The sequence below is a fragment of the Pyrus communis genome, chromosome 2 (genome assembly GCF_963583255.1).
Source record: "Pyrus communis chromosome 2, drPyrComm1.1, whole genome shotgun sequence".
Taxonomy (NCBI): domain Eukaryota; kingdom Viridiplantae; phylum Streptophyta; class Magnoliopsida; order Rosales; family Rosaceae; genus Pyrus; species Pyrus communis.
In genome coordinates, this window is record NC_084804.1 from 12,739,057 (window position 1) to 12,752,919 (window position 13,863).

Genomic DNA, 13,863 nt, shown 5'->3' on the forward strand with positions numbered 1-13,863 from the left:
TTTTCGGCTGTCGGATCGAATGAATTGAAGAAGATCAAAAGACATAAATTATCAAGGGGTGTGTGAAAAGTAAAATAAAATGTATGTGGATAGCACACCTCTATAACAAAATCTATCGTTTAGAGGATGATGAAGAAGACAAACTACTACATGCATGTTTTGATGAACTCTATGCAAATTTCCTGTTTCTTAAGAAAACAAAGTTGTGCAAATTGATGGAGTCTAACTTAAGTACCAATCACAAATGTAGTGCAAATTGTGACCACAAATAAATTGAAATTGGTGCAGAAAACAAATTATTAAAAAATATACAAAAGTGAGTTGCCTCAAAAACTAAAAGCGCGTAATTAATTATACGTTCGCGTCATGACATTGACATACACGACCAAAATGTAAAAGAGCCTACGTCGATCCAAAGTTCACCAATTACCACTCTCTCTTCTTCTTGCCTTCTTTGCTGCTTATTTAAAGCTCATAAAATTATGGTTCACAAGCACACAATCAACACACACAGAGACAGAGAGAGATGTCAGCGAAGGCAAGTTTAGAAGCAAAGCCAAAAGGGATGCTGATGAAATTGAACTCATCTCAGAAAATAGACATGAAGCCTGATTGTTTCAAACCGCAAGCAGGTGTGACTGCGAGCGTAATTCCAGCAAAGAGGAGGTCAGTGAAGCGAATGATTCTTGATGATATCGTCCAATTTTTCTCTTCGGTTTTCACAACCGACAAGGCTAAAGCGCCAAACACCAAGAACAAGAAGATGATCAGCATCAGTTGACGTTTACCCAAACCCCACCATGGCTTGTACTAATGCGGACACCATTTTAGCCTTTTTACATCTAGCTATTGCGTGCATTAGGGGTTTAAATGTCATTCGCATGTCATTCTTCCTTATAATGTTGTTGTACTTCCTTGGTGTAATTTATTTGGGAATTGATACTTAAAGAAGAATGCTATATGGTGATTAATATTTAATTCTTGTTTGAAATCTTTTGGTTTTCTGCTTTTTTTTTTATAATAATTTATTATTATTATTATGTAACAACCGTCTTTAATTTTACGAGTTTATTAATCTTAAAAGAATGGATTGACCTGTTTTCTAATTTTAATTACTGTGGAGCCTCTTTCTAGTTAGTTGTTTGTTTGGGCTTTGTATTGCATGAAAAGTTGCGTTGACAAAAATAAAATATATATATATATATATATATTTTGTAATTAGATTCGTAGCCTCTTTCTAGTTAGTTGTTTGTTTGGGCTTTGTATTTCATGAATTTTGACAATTTATTTTTGCTTTTTAACAACCAAATAAACTTGAAATTACAAAGAGGACCCAATAATTTGGTTTCGATTCAGTTCGACTTATTTTAATGAATGATAAACAAACTGACAACGTGAAGTGGAAGCACTATCTGAACAGACGTCTCTTGTATGCAAAAGTGAACAGATGTGGTATTTGGACTGACCAAGCAGCACCGTCAAGAGAAGTGGAAAAAAGGGAAAGGGGTGGGGACCTTGAGAGAGCATCACATTTGGATATCTAAACAAGAAAGCGATACACCGAGTAAGCACCAACTTTGGCTATCTAAAAATCGGCAGAGTTTTTGCTACCTCCAAGCCAATGCAAAACGTGCGTAATGGGAAACAAAGGCAGAGAAACATAAGGCTGAAAAGGTGGGATGAGTGTGGTGGTGAAAGTGGTCAAGGTCACGGTTTCACTCGTTCGGATTATGAAACTTTTGCACTAGCAGCTGCACTAGAGGCTTTTTAGGCACAAAAAGAATTGGTGTGTGCGCGGTGTAGTATCACACTGACCTGTTTTCTTCTAGGGCCGAAATGATCGTTGAAATTTATCTAACTATATATATGAATCCGAGGAAAAAGGCATTTGAGGAAACAATGCAATGGAATTGTTGCATCAATTGCAAAATGTTACTGGAGTCCCACTACATATGTGAACAATAAATAATAAAGCCCGGCTTGTGTCAATGTATTCGGAAAATCAATACCACTCCAGATTAGAAGAAACATAATCCACCATATCCTTAGCATATCCTACAACCATGTCACCTACCAAGAACAACGAGTGCTGGGTGGGGCAAATAGAGGGCATCTAAGGGGGCCCAGTTCTCGATGAAAAAGAGAAACGATCTCCCCTGAACCATAGGTAATGCAAACATTCAATAACGGAGTGTGGAGTTCCCTCTCATTCCGCTTCAGGTGAGCCGCCAGGGACCAGCTGCATTGTGCACAAACCATTAGACAATTTATAACAACAGTTTGAACATCTTTCATCTATGTTTTATGCTGCCTCTAGCTTCTATTGAAAAGGCCAAAGAGAAACCATAAGCTTGCAGAAATAGTTACAGGAGTAGGTCGTCAAATATAAGGCGAGAAAAGAAAAAGGCTACAAAAAGTGTAGTGCTATACTTGACAAAGAAAACCTAACAATCACTTGCATATTCACCGGAAATTCAATTATTTCATCCAGGCAAATAAAGACCACCCATGTTTAACTTACAATGGCAATATTGTTTCCGTTGAGTAAAATCTGATCAAGCTTGGTTATACGTCTTCCTTCAGGAGTAATCTCACTGCACATCCAAACAAAATAACAAAGGCCCTGAATTAATGCATAATAGATCACAACCATATATAGCAAATAGAGTGAATGAACATAACTAATGACTAACATAAACTAACTACTAATTCAAATACGCTGTATGCCAGATATATCCTAGTCCAATTTCTCTTTTGATCCCAAAACATTACAGTACGTTTGATATGACCAAAAAATAAGCGAGATGCGAGAGGTAGAATGCACAGAAAACAGGAGGCTGGAGGAGGAATAAGTCCTTTTTATTGCTCAATTTTTTCAAATATTACATTTTTAGTTGCAATTTTACACATCACGTAAAGTGCCCATGTAAAACCACTGTTGCAATAGAAGCCTCGCATTAGAACTCTATCTACCCTATGAAAACAACTTGTATTCAACATAATGTCTAATTAAGAAATGCCCTATAACTAAGCCTAAGCAATTCCATGACTTTGCCAGATTTCTCAATCTGGTATAAATATGTATCAACTGTTCCATATAAAAGCCAAATCCAAGTATTTTGGCATCCAGATAAGAAAAAATCATAAGAAAATAAAGATATACAGTAAAATTCTAATATACAAGCGAGGTTGTATTCGACCATTCACAATGCGCTTTACCACCAATCAAAATTAACCTTCAAAATTAAAAACCTTAATTCCCATTGACCTAGTTGATCAAAAAGAATTTCCGCTTTTGACGCTGATTGAAGCAGGGATAGCCTCCACGTAACTAACATGGCCGTCTTGAGCAAAACAAACTCAGCCCTACTGTATATAACTAAGATTCGAAGCTCTAGAGGCTGTCCTGCATACTTCGACATTAAAATATACAAGTATTTGGAGTATTGGAGTGATTGACATTGTACTAACAGATTATTAGAGTTCAATAATCTGTGCCAACTGTTACTTGTAAGAGCTCAATTCGGACTTCCAATCAACTGCTTACCATGAACAATTTTCTAACATAAATACTAACAAAGAAAATTCAGATTTTCCAAGCCAGTAAAAATTGCCTCTGCCTCACTAAAATCCCATATCCAAATTAGACCCAATTCATAACTTTGTACTCCCTTCTCCTTTTTCTAATCTTCCCATCAATTAATCAAACAGTTAAAGCATTTACAAAACTAAAGACTCAATCTTGTACCAAAATCGAGATAAAAATCCCCCAAATTTTTAGGGTTTCATAAGAACAGAATTAAAGGGGAAATTCATACTATTCGGTGACGTCTTCGAGTACCATGTTGACGTAGACATCGAAACCCCTCAGAGTCCCTACGAGCTCCTTGTCTCCCTTCATTATCACCCATATCTTCGAGCCTATGCACCGGTCGATCAACTCTGCGCATTTTCCAGGAAAACACCTCAAATTTTCCGTTTAATTTTCTCGAGAAAATACGGGAAAGTAGAAAGGGGAATGAAGTGGTCAAAACCTGATGGGAGTAGCTGCGAAGGATTGTTGGCGGCCATTGGAAGCGGAGGGAGCTTTTGTCTGCGGTAGCGAACGAGTTGGCGGCAATCTTTGGTCTGTCAGAGAGTGAGATCGGAAGTTGGACTCGAGACTTTGTTAGTGTAATTTTTTTTTTTTTTTGAAGAACCTTTGTTAGTGTGATTTGCAAAGTCCAACCTGCCCTTGACGACTTTTTAATATTTCTTTCCTTTCTTCTCAACATTTGAATTTGGTTGGAAGAATAGATTTTTCAGTGTGGTCGCAATGCAAGTTGGTACACAACATATTATAACATATAGTTTACCGTTTGTTTTTTTTTTTATTAAACGATAAATTTTGTTATATTAGATATTAAATTAGTCACTGAAGTATTTGAATCTACGTCGTCGTGCAAGAGTTCAACACATTTCTATTATAGTGGTAAATCTTTTCATACCCATTTTTGTTATGATTACATGAAAGAAATTTCTCAAGCGTAATCTTTAAAGATGTTGCACTCTTCTCCATTTTTTAACCAATTGTCAAAATTGGTGAATTTTTTCGTTACAGCTAAGGGCAAGTTTCGACATTGAGGTGAGGCAAATTACCATAAAAATATGATAAATTTGATAGTTCAAAGTAAATTATCACGTTTAAAAATTCTTAGAGCTCAATACAAACCAAAATTTGAAAAGATAAAATTAGAGGAAAACTAAGAGTATATTATTATCAAATCTAGAGCCTTAGATGCATAAACATATATTCTTAACCGACTCAATTACGAATTTCTTGCTCATTTTTTTTCTATTTGTCTTATATTAAAATAAAATGATTCCACAGATCAACATATAATAATATATTAAATCTACATATTGGGTAAACAAATAATAGTGTCCAAAATGTGAAAAAGATGGTGGAATTAGCATGAATCGTATGACTTTCACATATAATTATTAAACTTACGGATTCAATAAAATTATTGTTTAATTTGATCTAATAGGAAATTTGTTTTTCTTTCGTCATCCAAATATGTGATTAATATATTTGTTATTATTTTAAGTTGCTTGCATGGACTAAATTACACAAACCATTCTTGAAACACAATCCATTTAATCGAATATTATTAGTGTTTCAAAGACTATAATCCCGGGAATTAAACGTGTAATCAATGCAAAAACATTTCTAGATGGAGGATCAAAACGCAAGACCGAATGGACCTGCCAGTGGGTCCCATATCCACCCGATTGCCGCCACGTGTATCAACAGGAAGTGGAAAAACCCTAATTTCATCTGCCGTTTCCTCAACAAATTTCGATCCAAAATCTCAAGCAATTCCTTCACGCAATCTCTCTCTCTCTCTCTCTCTCTCTCTCAACCCACAGCCCCAAATTCAAGGACGAAATCAAATCATTAATCTTTGTAAATCCTCAATTTCTTTGCGCGTCTCATTTTTTGGAATTTTCAGTTATTTAATTTATGTTGATCTGATCAGTTTTTGGGTTTGATCTGGTTGGATCCTTGTTGAATTGGGTGGTTGATGGATTTTTGTGTTTTTTCGGACCTGAATTTGATACCTTTTGTTTGGTTTCTTGAATCTTTTGATGATTGGGATCTCAAGTGTGCTAAATTTAGGATTAGGGTTTGGATGCAATTTTGGGTTTATCTGTGGGTTTAGGTTTAGATGCTGATTTTTATCTGGTAAAGATTGGATTTTTGTAATCTTTTAACGACCATATTGATCCCTACCCGTTGCAATGCTCAATTTCTGTTTAATAATGCTTAATTTCTCTGATTTTTTTTGTAATTATTGCTTGATCTTTGAATTTCACTAACTTTGTATAATATTGTGCATATGAAACGGGGTGGATGGATACAAAAAAACTTTTAGAATCTCTAAACAGAAGGTGTGAGCACTTTTACAATCTAAGAACAGCAATAGAATCGGTGTAAAAATATATCTCCGATTGTATGTGTATGGATGTATGTGGTCTAATCATGGTCTGATGTAAATGGGGCTTATGATATGTAAGTTCGGTCGTTGTTAATGATTTTATGATGTTGGTTAAGGTTTAAAAATAAATAGGGTTTTCTTTTTATCAACTGATTTTTTCATGGTCTTTGAAATTTCAGTTCAAAGGTCATGTGGTCTGATACATGTGTATACATGATGTTTCTACTAATATTGCTTCTATCTGTTGTTGAATAATGCCATGATTGAACTAAGGTGTTATGTACATGACATCGCTTCTGTCTTGTCGTATAACTGCAGGTCTCAGCCTCATTTGTGACCTTGTGGCCTTGAGACGTAGGTCGTTATAATAAATCAAGAATTCAATTCCTTGAAGCTCTGTGCCGTTGTCCAGTCGCTGCATTGTTTGTATCACATTTTGGAGCATTTGTAAGAGTGGTTGCATTCTGATTTCTGTTAGAGACAAGTGGTTGCATCTGATTTCTGTTAGAATCAAGTAAAGATTCGGTATTTTTCAGTTGGTAAAGCAGTAGACATCAGAAGCCCAAGTAGGGAATTTATTTAGAGCTTTGCCTTTTGGTAAGTGTATATGTAGTTCAATGATCCTTTATATATCTGATGTATTTCAAATCATATGTGTGTTATATTAGGGGTGTTTGTCTGGATAGGTAATTATTCTGATTGCACGTAATGTTAAGTTTCTTGGGAACAAAGGAATTACAGTTCTGGCAGTAATAATTTGATAAACCCTTCGTGGTAGCTGACTGTTCTTCTTTTGTATTAGACTGATTGCATTCTTTAATGAACTTGGAACCCGATTGAACTTTCTTTTGTACGATGTTATGGACCTAGATTTTGGGTAGGTTCTTATCTTCCCACTAGTCAAATTGAAATTGGCAGTGGTTCAAAAGTTGATTCTTACTCTTGATTTGAAAACATATTTTTATGTGAATTGGATGGGGAAGGGATAATGTGAAACATTATACAGAAACATGTACCATAAAACATTTGTACCCTTCGCATTCAACATCGATTCGTCTATTGTTTTTATGTGATAAGAGAATAAATTGCTGCTGTATACAACATGACTGTAGTGTTTTACCCCTGCTTATCTAATTGATGAACATTGATTATGCATGATAGTACTTATGTAGTAATAACTTTAACTTGCTTAGTAAATCGAACAGTGTTTGCAAGATGGCTGGTGTGAAACGAAGATTAGATACTGATTCAGATATTCGTGCTCTTAATAAAGAACTGGATGCCGTTTCATGCCCTATCTGCATGGACCATCCGCATAATGCCGTTCTCCTGCTTTGCAGCTCGCATGATAAGGGTTGCAGATCTTATATATGCGATACAAGTTACAGGCATTCAAATTGTTTGGACCGTTTTAAAAAGATGAGAGAAAATACTAGGAACAGTCCAACTCTACCCAGTCCTTTCCCTATAAACCGTTACGGTCCTCGTATTTCTGATCTGAACATCCCTCTGAGAACAGACTCAAATGAAGCTAATGAAAGTGACAACCTGATTGAAAGCAATTCTGTATTATCTGTTAATTTACCTGGACCTCCACAGCAACATGTTATTCAAGATTTAAATAGGCCTTTTGAAGCACAACCAGAAGGTGTTATGGAAGTGGTTGATTCTGAGTCATTTCAGGAAAGGGATGAACATGATGATTTGGATGGGGAAAATTCACCGGAGTCACAATTGAGCTTGAAATGCCCTATGTGCCGAGGAGCCATTCTTGGATGGGAGGTTGTAGAAGATGCCAGAAAATATCTTAACCTGAAGAAGCGAAGTTGCTCTCGGGAATCATGCTCATTTTCTGGTAACTACCAGGAGTTGCGCCGGCATGCCAGGAGAGTTCACCCAACCACCAGACCCTCTGACATTGACCCGTCTAGAGAACGAGCCTGGCGACACCTTGAGCACCAGAGAGAATTTGGTGATGTTGTGAGTGCTATTCATTCAGCCATGCCAGGTGCTGTTGTGGTTGGGGACTATGTTATTGAAAATGGAGATAGGCTACCAGGTGGAGGGGAAAGTGGTGCAGGTGAAGCTAATGGGCCTTGGTGGACTACCCTGTTTTTGTTTCAGATGATTGGCTCAGCTGACCGTGCTGGAGAACCAAGGGCTCGATCAAGGGCTTGGACAAGACATCGGCGGTCAGCAGGTGCTTTAAATGAACGCCGGTTTCTTTGGGGTGAGAATTTGTTGGGACTTCAAGATGATGATGATGAGGATGATGAGGATGATGATGAGGACGATGATGATGACAACATGCCCATGACTAATCACAGAGATTTGTCTCCAATCCCCAGAAGGCGTCGACGTTTGACACGCTCAAGGTCCGATGAGGATCGACCATGAGAAGTGCTCTTTTTATCTGGTAAAATTTACAGTTCCTTGACCGAAAATTGATGTATACTGGATTTGTTTATCAGATTGCCTTTAGTTGACTCCATTGGTGTCTTTGACAACTGTTGTTCCAGTAACTGCAGAAAATCCGTCAGATGAGACCGCCTGCTCCAAGAACTGCGGTTTAAGAGTCGCATCAGCTTGTTAGAACTTAGAAGAGTCTTGAAAAAGATCAAGCTGATCGTTGTGAGACAATGGCGGTGCTAATTTGAATGGGATTCTCTCAAACCCGTGTTCTCTTTACCGGTGGGAGGAATGAGCCTCTGGTTCTCGTCTAGCAGCCCGAGTCCTCTCTTTCAAACATGGAGTGGCTGCCAACAGAAGTTGAGCCATAACTCTTTCACTTTCTGGCCAACACGAGGCCAAAGCTATCCTGTACATGCATGATATGGTTATGAAGTTGATGTCAGTTCTACTCTATGCATATTTATAAATAACATTAGACATTGTTTGTATTGAAATGTAAATAGCTTATGCATCAACGAAATTCCAGTTTGTATAAAGGATTGAAACTTTCAAACTAGCCAAGTGCGATGTGTTCATTCGTTTCGACGTTGTATTAAGCTTTTGATTCTCATTCAAAGATTGTCGACTGGGGAACTTAATCACCCCGAGTGCGGCTAATTCTACAGTGTCGTCCAAAGCGAAGAATGACCCCGTCAAAACTGTCACACTCAGAAAACTTTCTCGTGTTCGTGTTGCTGAGCGTTGTGAAAGCTTGTCAAAGCTGTCACACTCGAAAACTTCCTCGTGTTCGGGTTGCTGAGAGTTGTGAAAGCTTGTGAGAGAACGTGGATGGTGTTACAACCAAGAGAGGCAAGCAGAATTTGATATGAATGAGGAAACAGTGACAGGATTATTGAGAGCAACTTATTCCTTCCCGGCACTTTGCATTTCTTGGGGAACCAAATACTAAGGTCTAAAGTTAAGAGGAGCTTGAGCCACATCACTCTTCCTTGCCCCGAGTGTTCATCAAGAATGTCGTGTACAATCTAATTCCCACAATCTCAGCTCTTGATTTTATCTGCTTCAATGGTGGAGATTAATGTGAGTTGCAGATGCAGTTGCTGCCACAAGTTCAGGGGAGCTAACGTTTTCCCATCAAATCCCAATGAAAATGAAAGGGCAAAGAAGCTCAGACAGACGAAATCTCCACAAGCAAGGCCTCTAGGCCTCTAGTTTAGGGCAAAATCTAGAGTATACCCAGTTGTATAATTCCACTCTCATTCCACTCTCCTCATCTTGCACATTAAGCAACCATTCACGTGATGTGAGAAATAGAGTGAGGAATATACAACTAATTACACGAAAGAATCCCCAAACTTAGTTTTTACTTAAAAAGTAATGAAAAAAATAGTTATGAGAGCATATCTGCATATGTTCTCAACTCTTCCCCATGTGAAGCACACCAAGTTCTTGCAAGCACTAAGTTAGTATAACTGACACAGCCCCAAAATATCTCCTTCCCACGTGCTCAACTCAAGCAACATGTAAATTCAATATTAATTTAATTTTACGCATAGGAACAATTATGTGTGCGTATATGGATATAGATAAACACTGTTAGGCTTAATCATTTAGCTCTAATCAGTTAGTAAGTCAGCACAACACTAATTATTCATTTTCATCGACTTCAATGATGTAATTCTAGCATCCGAACCTTCCTTCTCGTAAACATTCATCAAAATCAAAAACCGTTCGTCAACAAAGGTTACCTCGAAATGTAGGTGTATGTGTAGTTCGGAAATAGTTCGGAAATGTAGTCATACCCAACTGGCCAAAATACTGAAAATGTTATGGAATCTGGAAGACGGTGATGACCCTTTTCTTCCTTAATTTGTCACATATTTTTTTATTATGCATTTCTAATGTGTTAGGGAACATGGTTTTCCCAATTCTCCACCCCTTCCTTCTTTTGTTTGATCTAATTCTAGTCTTTAATATTAATGTGAATATATAATCCATTTTTGTGTCCTCCTGCTTGCAAGTCAAGTTGCAAGGATAAATTGTTATCTTAATAAACCTTGCAATAATTGGTCTTCTATGCCAACTATTTGTTAGAGCTTCATTTTTACCCCACTCCCAAAACTGAGTTAAGTAGAGTAGATTATTATTTACAGGTGTGGATTCGACCAGTTAATCAGGGCAATACGCTCGTCCTCTCTTTTTTGAATTCTCTTTTCCGTAGATTAACACAAGTGTAAATCTTAGACTAAGTAACTTTGTGGGGGTAATATATAAAGGGGGACCAAATGGGAGTGATGAACCATGGACGAACAAGTGTATGGCTAAAACAAAAGCCACCAACGCTAAACACATTTGGGTTCTTAATTAAATTAAATCCTTTACTTAACCACCACATGATCATCTTGTATATATATTTCCCCCATGTTACAAAAGAATCCCAAGCCATTGATCCAATCCTTCCCCCACTCATTGCTTAGTTGTCTCTCACTATTATTATTTTTTCTGCAGATTCACTTCTAATTTCATTTGTCTTCTTCTCCAAAAGGTCCCAAACCCTACACAGGAATCTTGAGCATGCAGACAGCATATGCAGATTTCTCTCTGCTGTCCATTTGACCAGAAAACAGTCATCAATTTTCTCACTCCTCCATCTACTTCTCACTGGTCACTCCTCACAACTCACAAGCATTATATAAAGGAGGATCCAAATACAAGCGATAACCATGCAGGTAAAAAAAGAGTGTAAATATTTGTATATGTCAACGCAAAGACATAGCATTTTTGTACCAAAACTGATCTCTCTTATAAACATAGCAGCTTCTTCAATGGCTATTTGGAGCTAAAGTTGGACAAGAAAGTAAGGAGATTTCTAGTTCTTCCAACAAGAACGCAACAACTAATGGTAAGAGATCAAACTCGATATACTTATTCGGTGCAGTATCGCTGATAATTGTTAATGTTAGTGAGAAATGTTTTAAGACAATAGTCGGTTGGAATAACAGTTGGGTTGATGTTTTGTTTCTTTGATCAAAATGATGTTTTAAGTGTTTTCCGGCTATGAAAGCGAGTTTTGACCTTTAACATTAGGACATATTTTTTTACTAACCAATTTATGAACTTTCTATCTTCGTTTTCAGATCAAGAAGCTAAATCAAATTACATAATCGTCTTTAGGCGCGGCAGCGTCGGTGTTTATCGAAAATCATCAAAAGGAGTTGAAGAAAGCAAATCAGGTAGCAAGAAGTTCAAGCCGTTTACGTTTCTATGTCGAAAAGATGTCGCAACACCTTGCTTTAATAGCACTCTTCAGCTAAAGAGACTTAATAGCATAAACAGAAGGCAGGCAAGGCAGCATTGGATTCAATCTATGAAGATCATGAAGAAAGAAGATATTGCAAAAGGTCTGGGAATCAGTAGCACCAAGGCGGATTCGGTGAATGTAAGCAACAAGGTTTTACCGGTGAATGATTCAACGTTATCAACCTTGACGAGCACAAACGAACAACGTGGCTTACCGGAGAAGAAAGAACAGTTGAAAGGGGACAAAACCAAAACCCTTTCAAGAATGAAGGAGCTTCTGAGATGGGCTGCTGCTGCAAAATCAGACAAGGGTGGAAAATTCATCGCTCGAAAGGTACAATTCTAAATTTTTGTTCAGTTAAAATTCATTGATAACCATTTAGTTTTTAGTTTTTGTTTTTTATTTTTCTTATATTTTGTACTGCATGGACCTATTGATATATAATATGAGAGAAGCAGGTCCACAACAGTAATGGTTATGCAGCCAGCCATATGTTGCTCTTGTGACCTTCTCTAGCCATTAACGTTCAAACTTACTACCACACAATGCAACTAGAGTGAATGTTTGTTACCTCCAGGTGGAAATCAAAGTTACATATTTTAACTGGTCCTAAATCATGCCGAAATAGCATACTTAACTCCAGGTTTCTCATAACGTGCTCGCTGAGTCTTAAAAGTAACATATGCCGATCTATGATTGATATCGCTTGCGGTTGAGACTTAAATTGTGTTGTTCCATCCAGGTTAAGCAATTTCGAAACCGGGGAACTCTGAAAGCGGTACCAGATGACGATCAACTAAGCAACGACTCGCCGAAGATCAGCTTCAGATGGGATTTGGAGAGCAACTCCACCACTTCCTCTGCCTATACAGCGCTTTCAACAGCATCTTCACTCAAGAATGACCAAATCATAAGCCTTCCATCTTTGAATTCGACAAAGTTTCAAGACCCGGATCACTTGGAACCCAAGAAAGGGAACTGGATCACCTCGGACTCAGAATGTAACACATGCTTCCTCCTACAGTTTCTGCTTAATCATTTCTTTTTTTGTTAATAACTTGAAATTTATATTGCTAATACTCTATATATTCAACTAATTAACCCTGGAATTATGATTTTGCTTGAACAGTTGTGGTGCTAGAGCTATGAAGATCTTTCATATCCATCGACGGCCGGAATATCGATCAACTGCTTAGTGATTGTATCATAATTATTAATTGAAGAAGTTAAATTTTGTGAGAGATTTAAGATTTGAAAAGCAAAATCAATGCAAGGAAAGGATGTTTATGTAATTTTCTTAAAACAATGCGATTATCATTAGTATTTCATGTAAATAGTCATTCAGCATAAATAAGCGAACCTCGAATTGATACCATTTTTTCTGTCTGCCTGCATACTGCATAAAACAAAGCCAAAAACTAATTTTACATTCACACCAATTAACTTTACTTTTGACTTTTCAAACAGATCAACAAAATAAAACTCAGTTGATAAGTACACAGAAGGATGTTCCTAACTTAAAAGTTAATCGGTTGGTTAACCAAAATGTTAAGATAAATTACATTAATATTTCTTCAGATTTAGCGCATACTCCAGCTAAACATTACTATTTGGAAGATGATAGAGATTACCTAATATCAAGATTATGCAAAGAAAAACATGCGTTAACAAGATTTGATTTCTAATATAAACGAAGCAAACTTGTGCCATCCGGCGGCTATAAATAGCAACACACTCATAAGGGGTAAGGGGTGGGTGAAGAAAGTTGAGATTCTATCATAAAACCAATTAACAACATGGGGAATAAATTACTTATAAGCAAATGGAAGGTAACTCTTTCCGATGGGAGATTGATATTGTCAATATGCCCCATCACATATGGCGAACTCTCAAGCCTAGAACGTAAAAAAGACAAATCAGGTAACGTGGAGCATGCGTGGTCGATGAGCTTCACATATAAGACAACCTGCTCTAATACCATGAAGAAAGTTGATATTCCATTATAAAACAAATTGGCAGTATCAGAAGTAACTCAATTACTTATAAGCATATGCAAGATCAATTCTTTCTCCGATGTGTGATTCATACTCTCAATAGTGGGGTCTCTCCAAAAGCTGACTCAACCAGTATTGGTGAGTATGGGAGAGCTCGCCAAGCCGCACATAAGAA

General features: G+C 37.2%; 3 protein-coding genes across 5 annotated transcripts; 2 read left to right on the plus strand and 1 right to left on the minus strand.

Moving 5' to 3' along the window:
- Positions 1 to 1,887: 1,887 nt before the first annotated feature.
- LOC137722709 (sm-like protein LSM5) lies at positions 1,888 to 4,174 on the minus strand. The gene is made up of 4 exons (XM_068461781.1): positions 4,035 to 4,174; positions 3,819 to 3,942; positions 2,522 to 2,594; positions 1,888 to 2,239 (listed from the first exon to the last, which is right to left on the minus strand). Exons 1-4 carry the CDS (start codon positions 4,069 to 4,071, stop codon positions 2,207 to 2,209), a joined length of 267 nt encoding a protein of 88 aa, XP_068317882.1. The 5' UTR covers positions 4,072 to 4,174; the 3' UTR covers positions 1,888 to 2,206.
- Positions 4,175 to 5,309: 1,135 nt separating this feature from the next.
- Positions 5,310 to 8,949, plus strand: LOC137722718 (uncharacterized). 3 transcript variants are annotated; one of them, XM_068461799.1, is made up of 4 exons: positions 5,310 to 5,449; positions 6,300 to 6,578; positions 7,175 to 8,397; positions 8,501 to 8,949. In XM_068461799.1, exon 3 carries the CDS (start codon positions 7,197 to 7,199, stop codon positions 8,376 to 8,378), a length of 1,182 nt encoding a protein of 393 aa, XP_068317900.1. In that variant the 5' UTR covers positions 5,310 to 5,449; positions 6,300 to 6,578; positions 7,175 to 7,196; the 3' UTR covers positions 8,379 to 8,397; positions 8,501 to 8,949. The 3 variants fall into 3 exon arrangements, with proteins under 3 accessions (XP_068317900.1, XP_068317892.1, XP_068317908.1); XM_068461791.1 differs by having other exon boundaries at positions 7,187 to 8,397; XM_068461807.1 differs by having other exon boundaries at positions 7,322 to 8,397.
- Positions 8,950 to 11,505: 2,556 nt separating this feature from the next.
- On the plus strand, positions 11,506 to 13,055 carry LOC137724781 (uncharacterized). Its single transcript, XM_068463477.1, has 3 exons — positions 11,506 to 12,027; positions 12,437 to 12,695; positions 12,824 to 13,055. The coding sequence occupies exons 1-3, from the start codon at positions 11,506 to 11,508 to the stop codon at positions 12,841 to 12,843; spliced, it is 801 nt and encodes a 266-aa protein (XP_068319578.1). The 3' UTR covers positions 12,844 to 13,055.
- Positions 13,056 to 13,863: the final 808 nt, after the last annotated feature.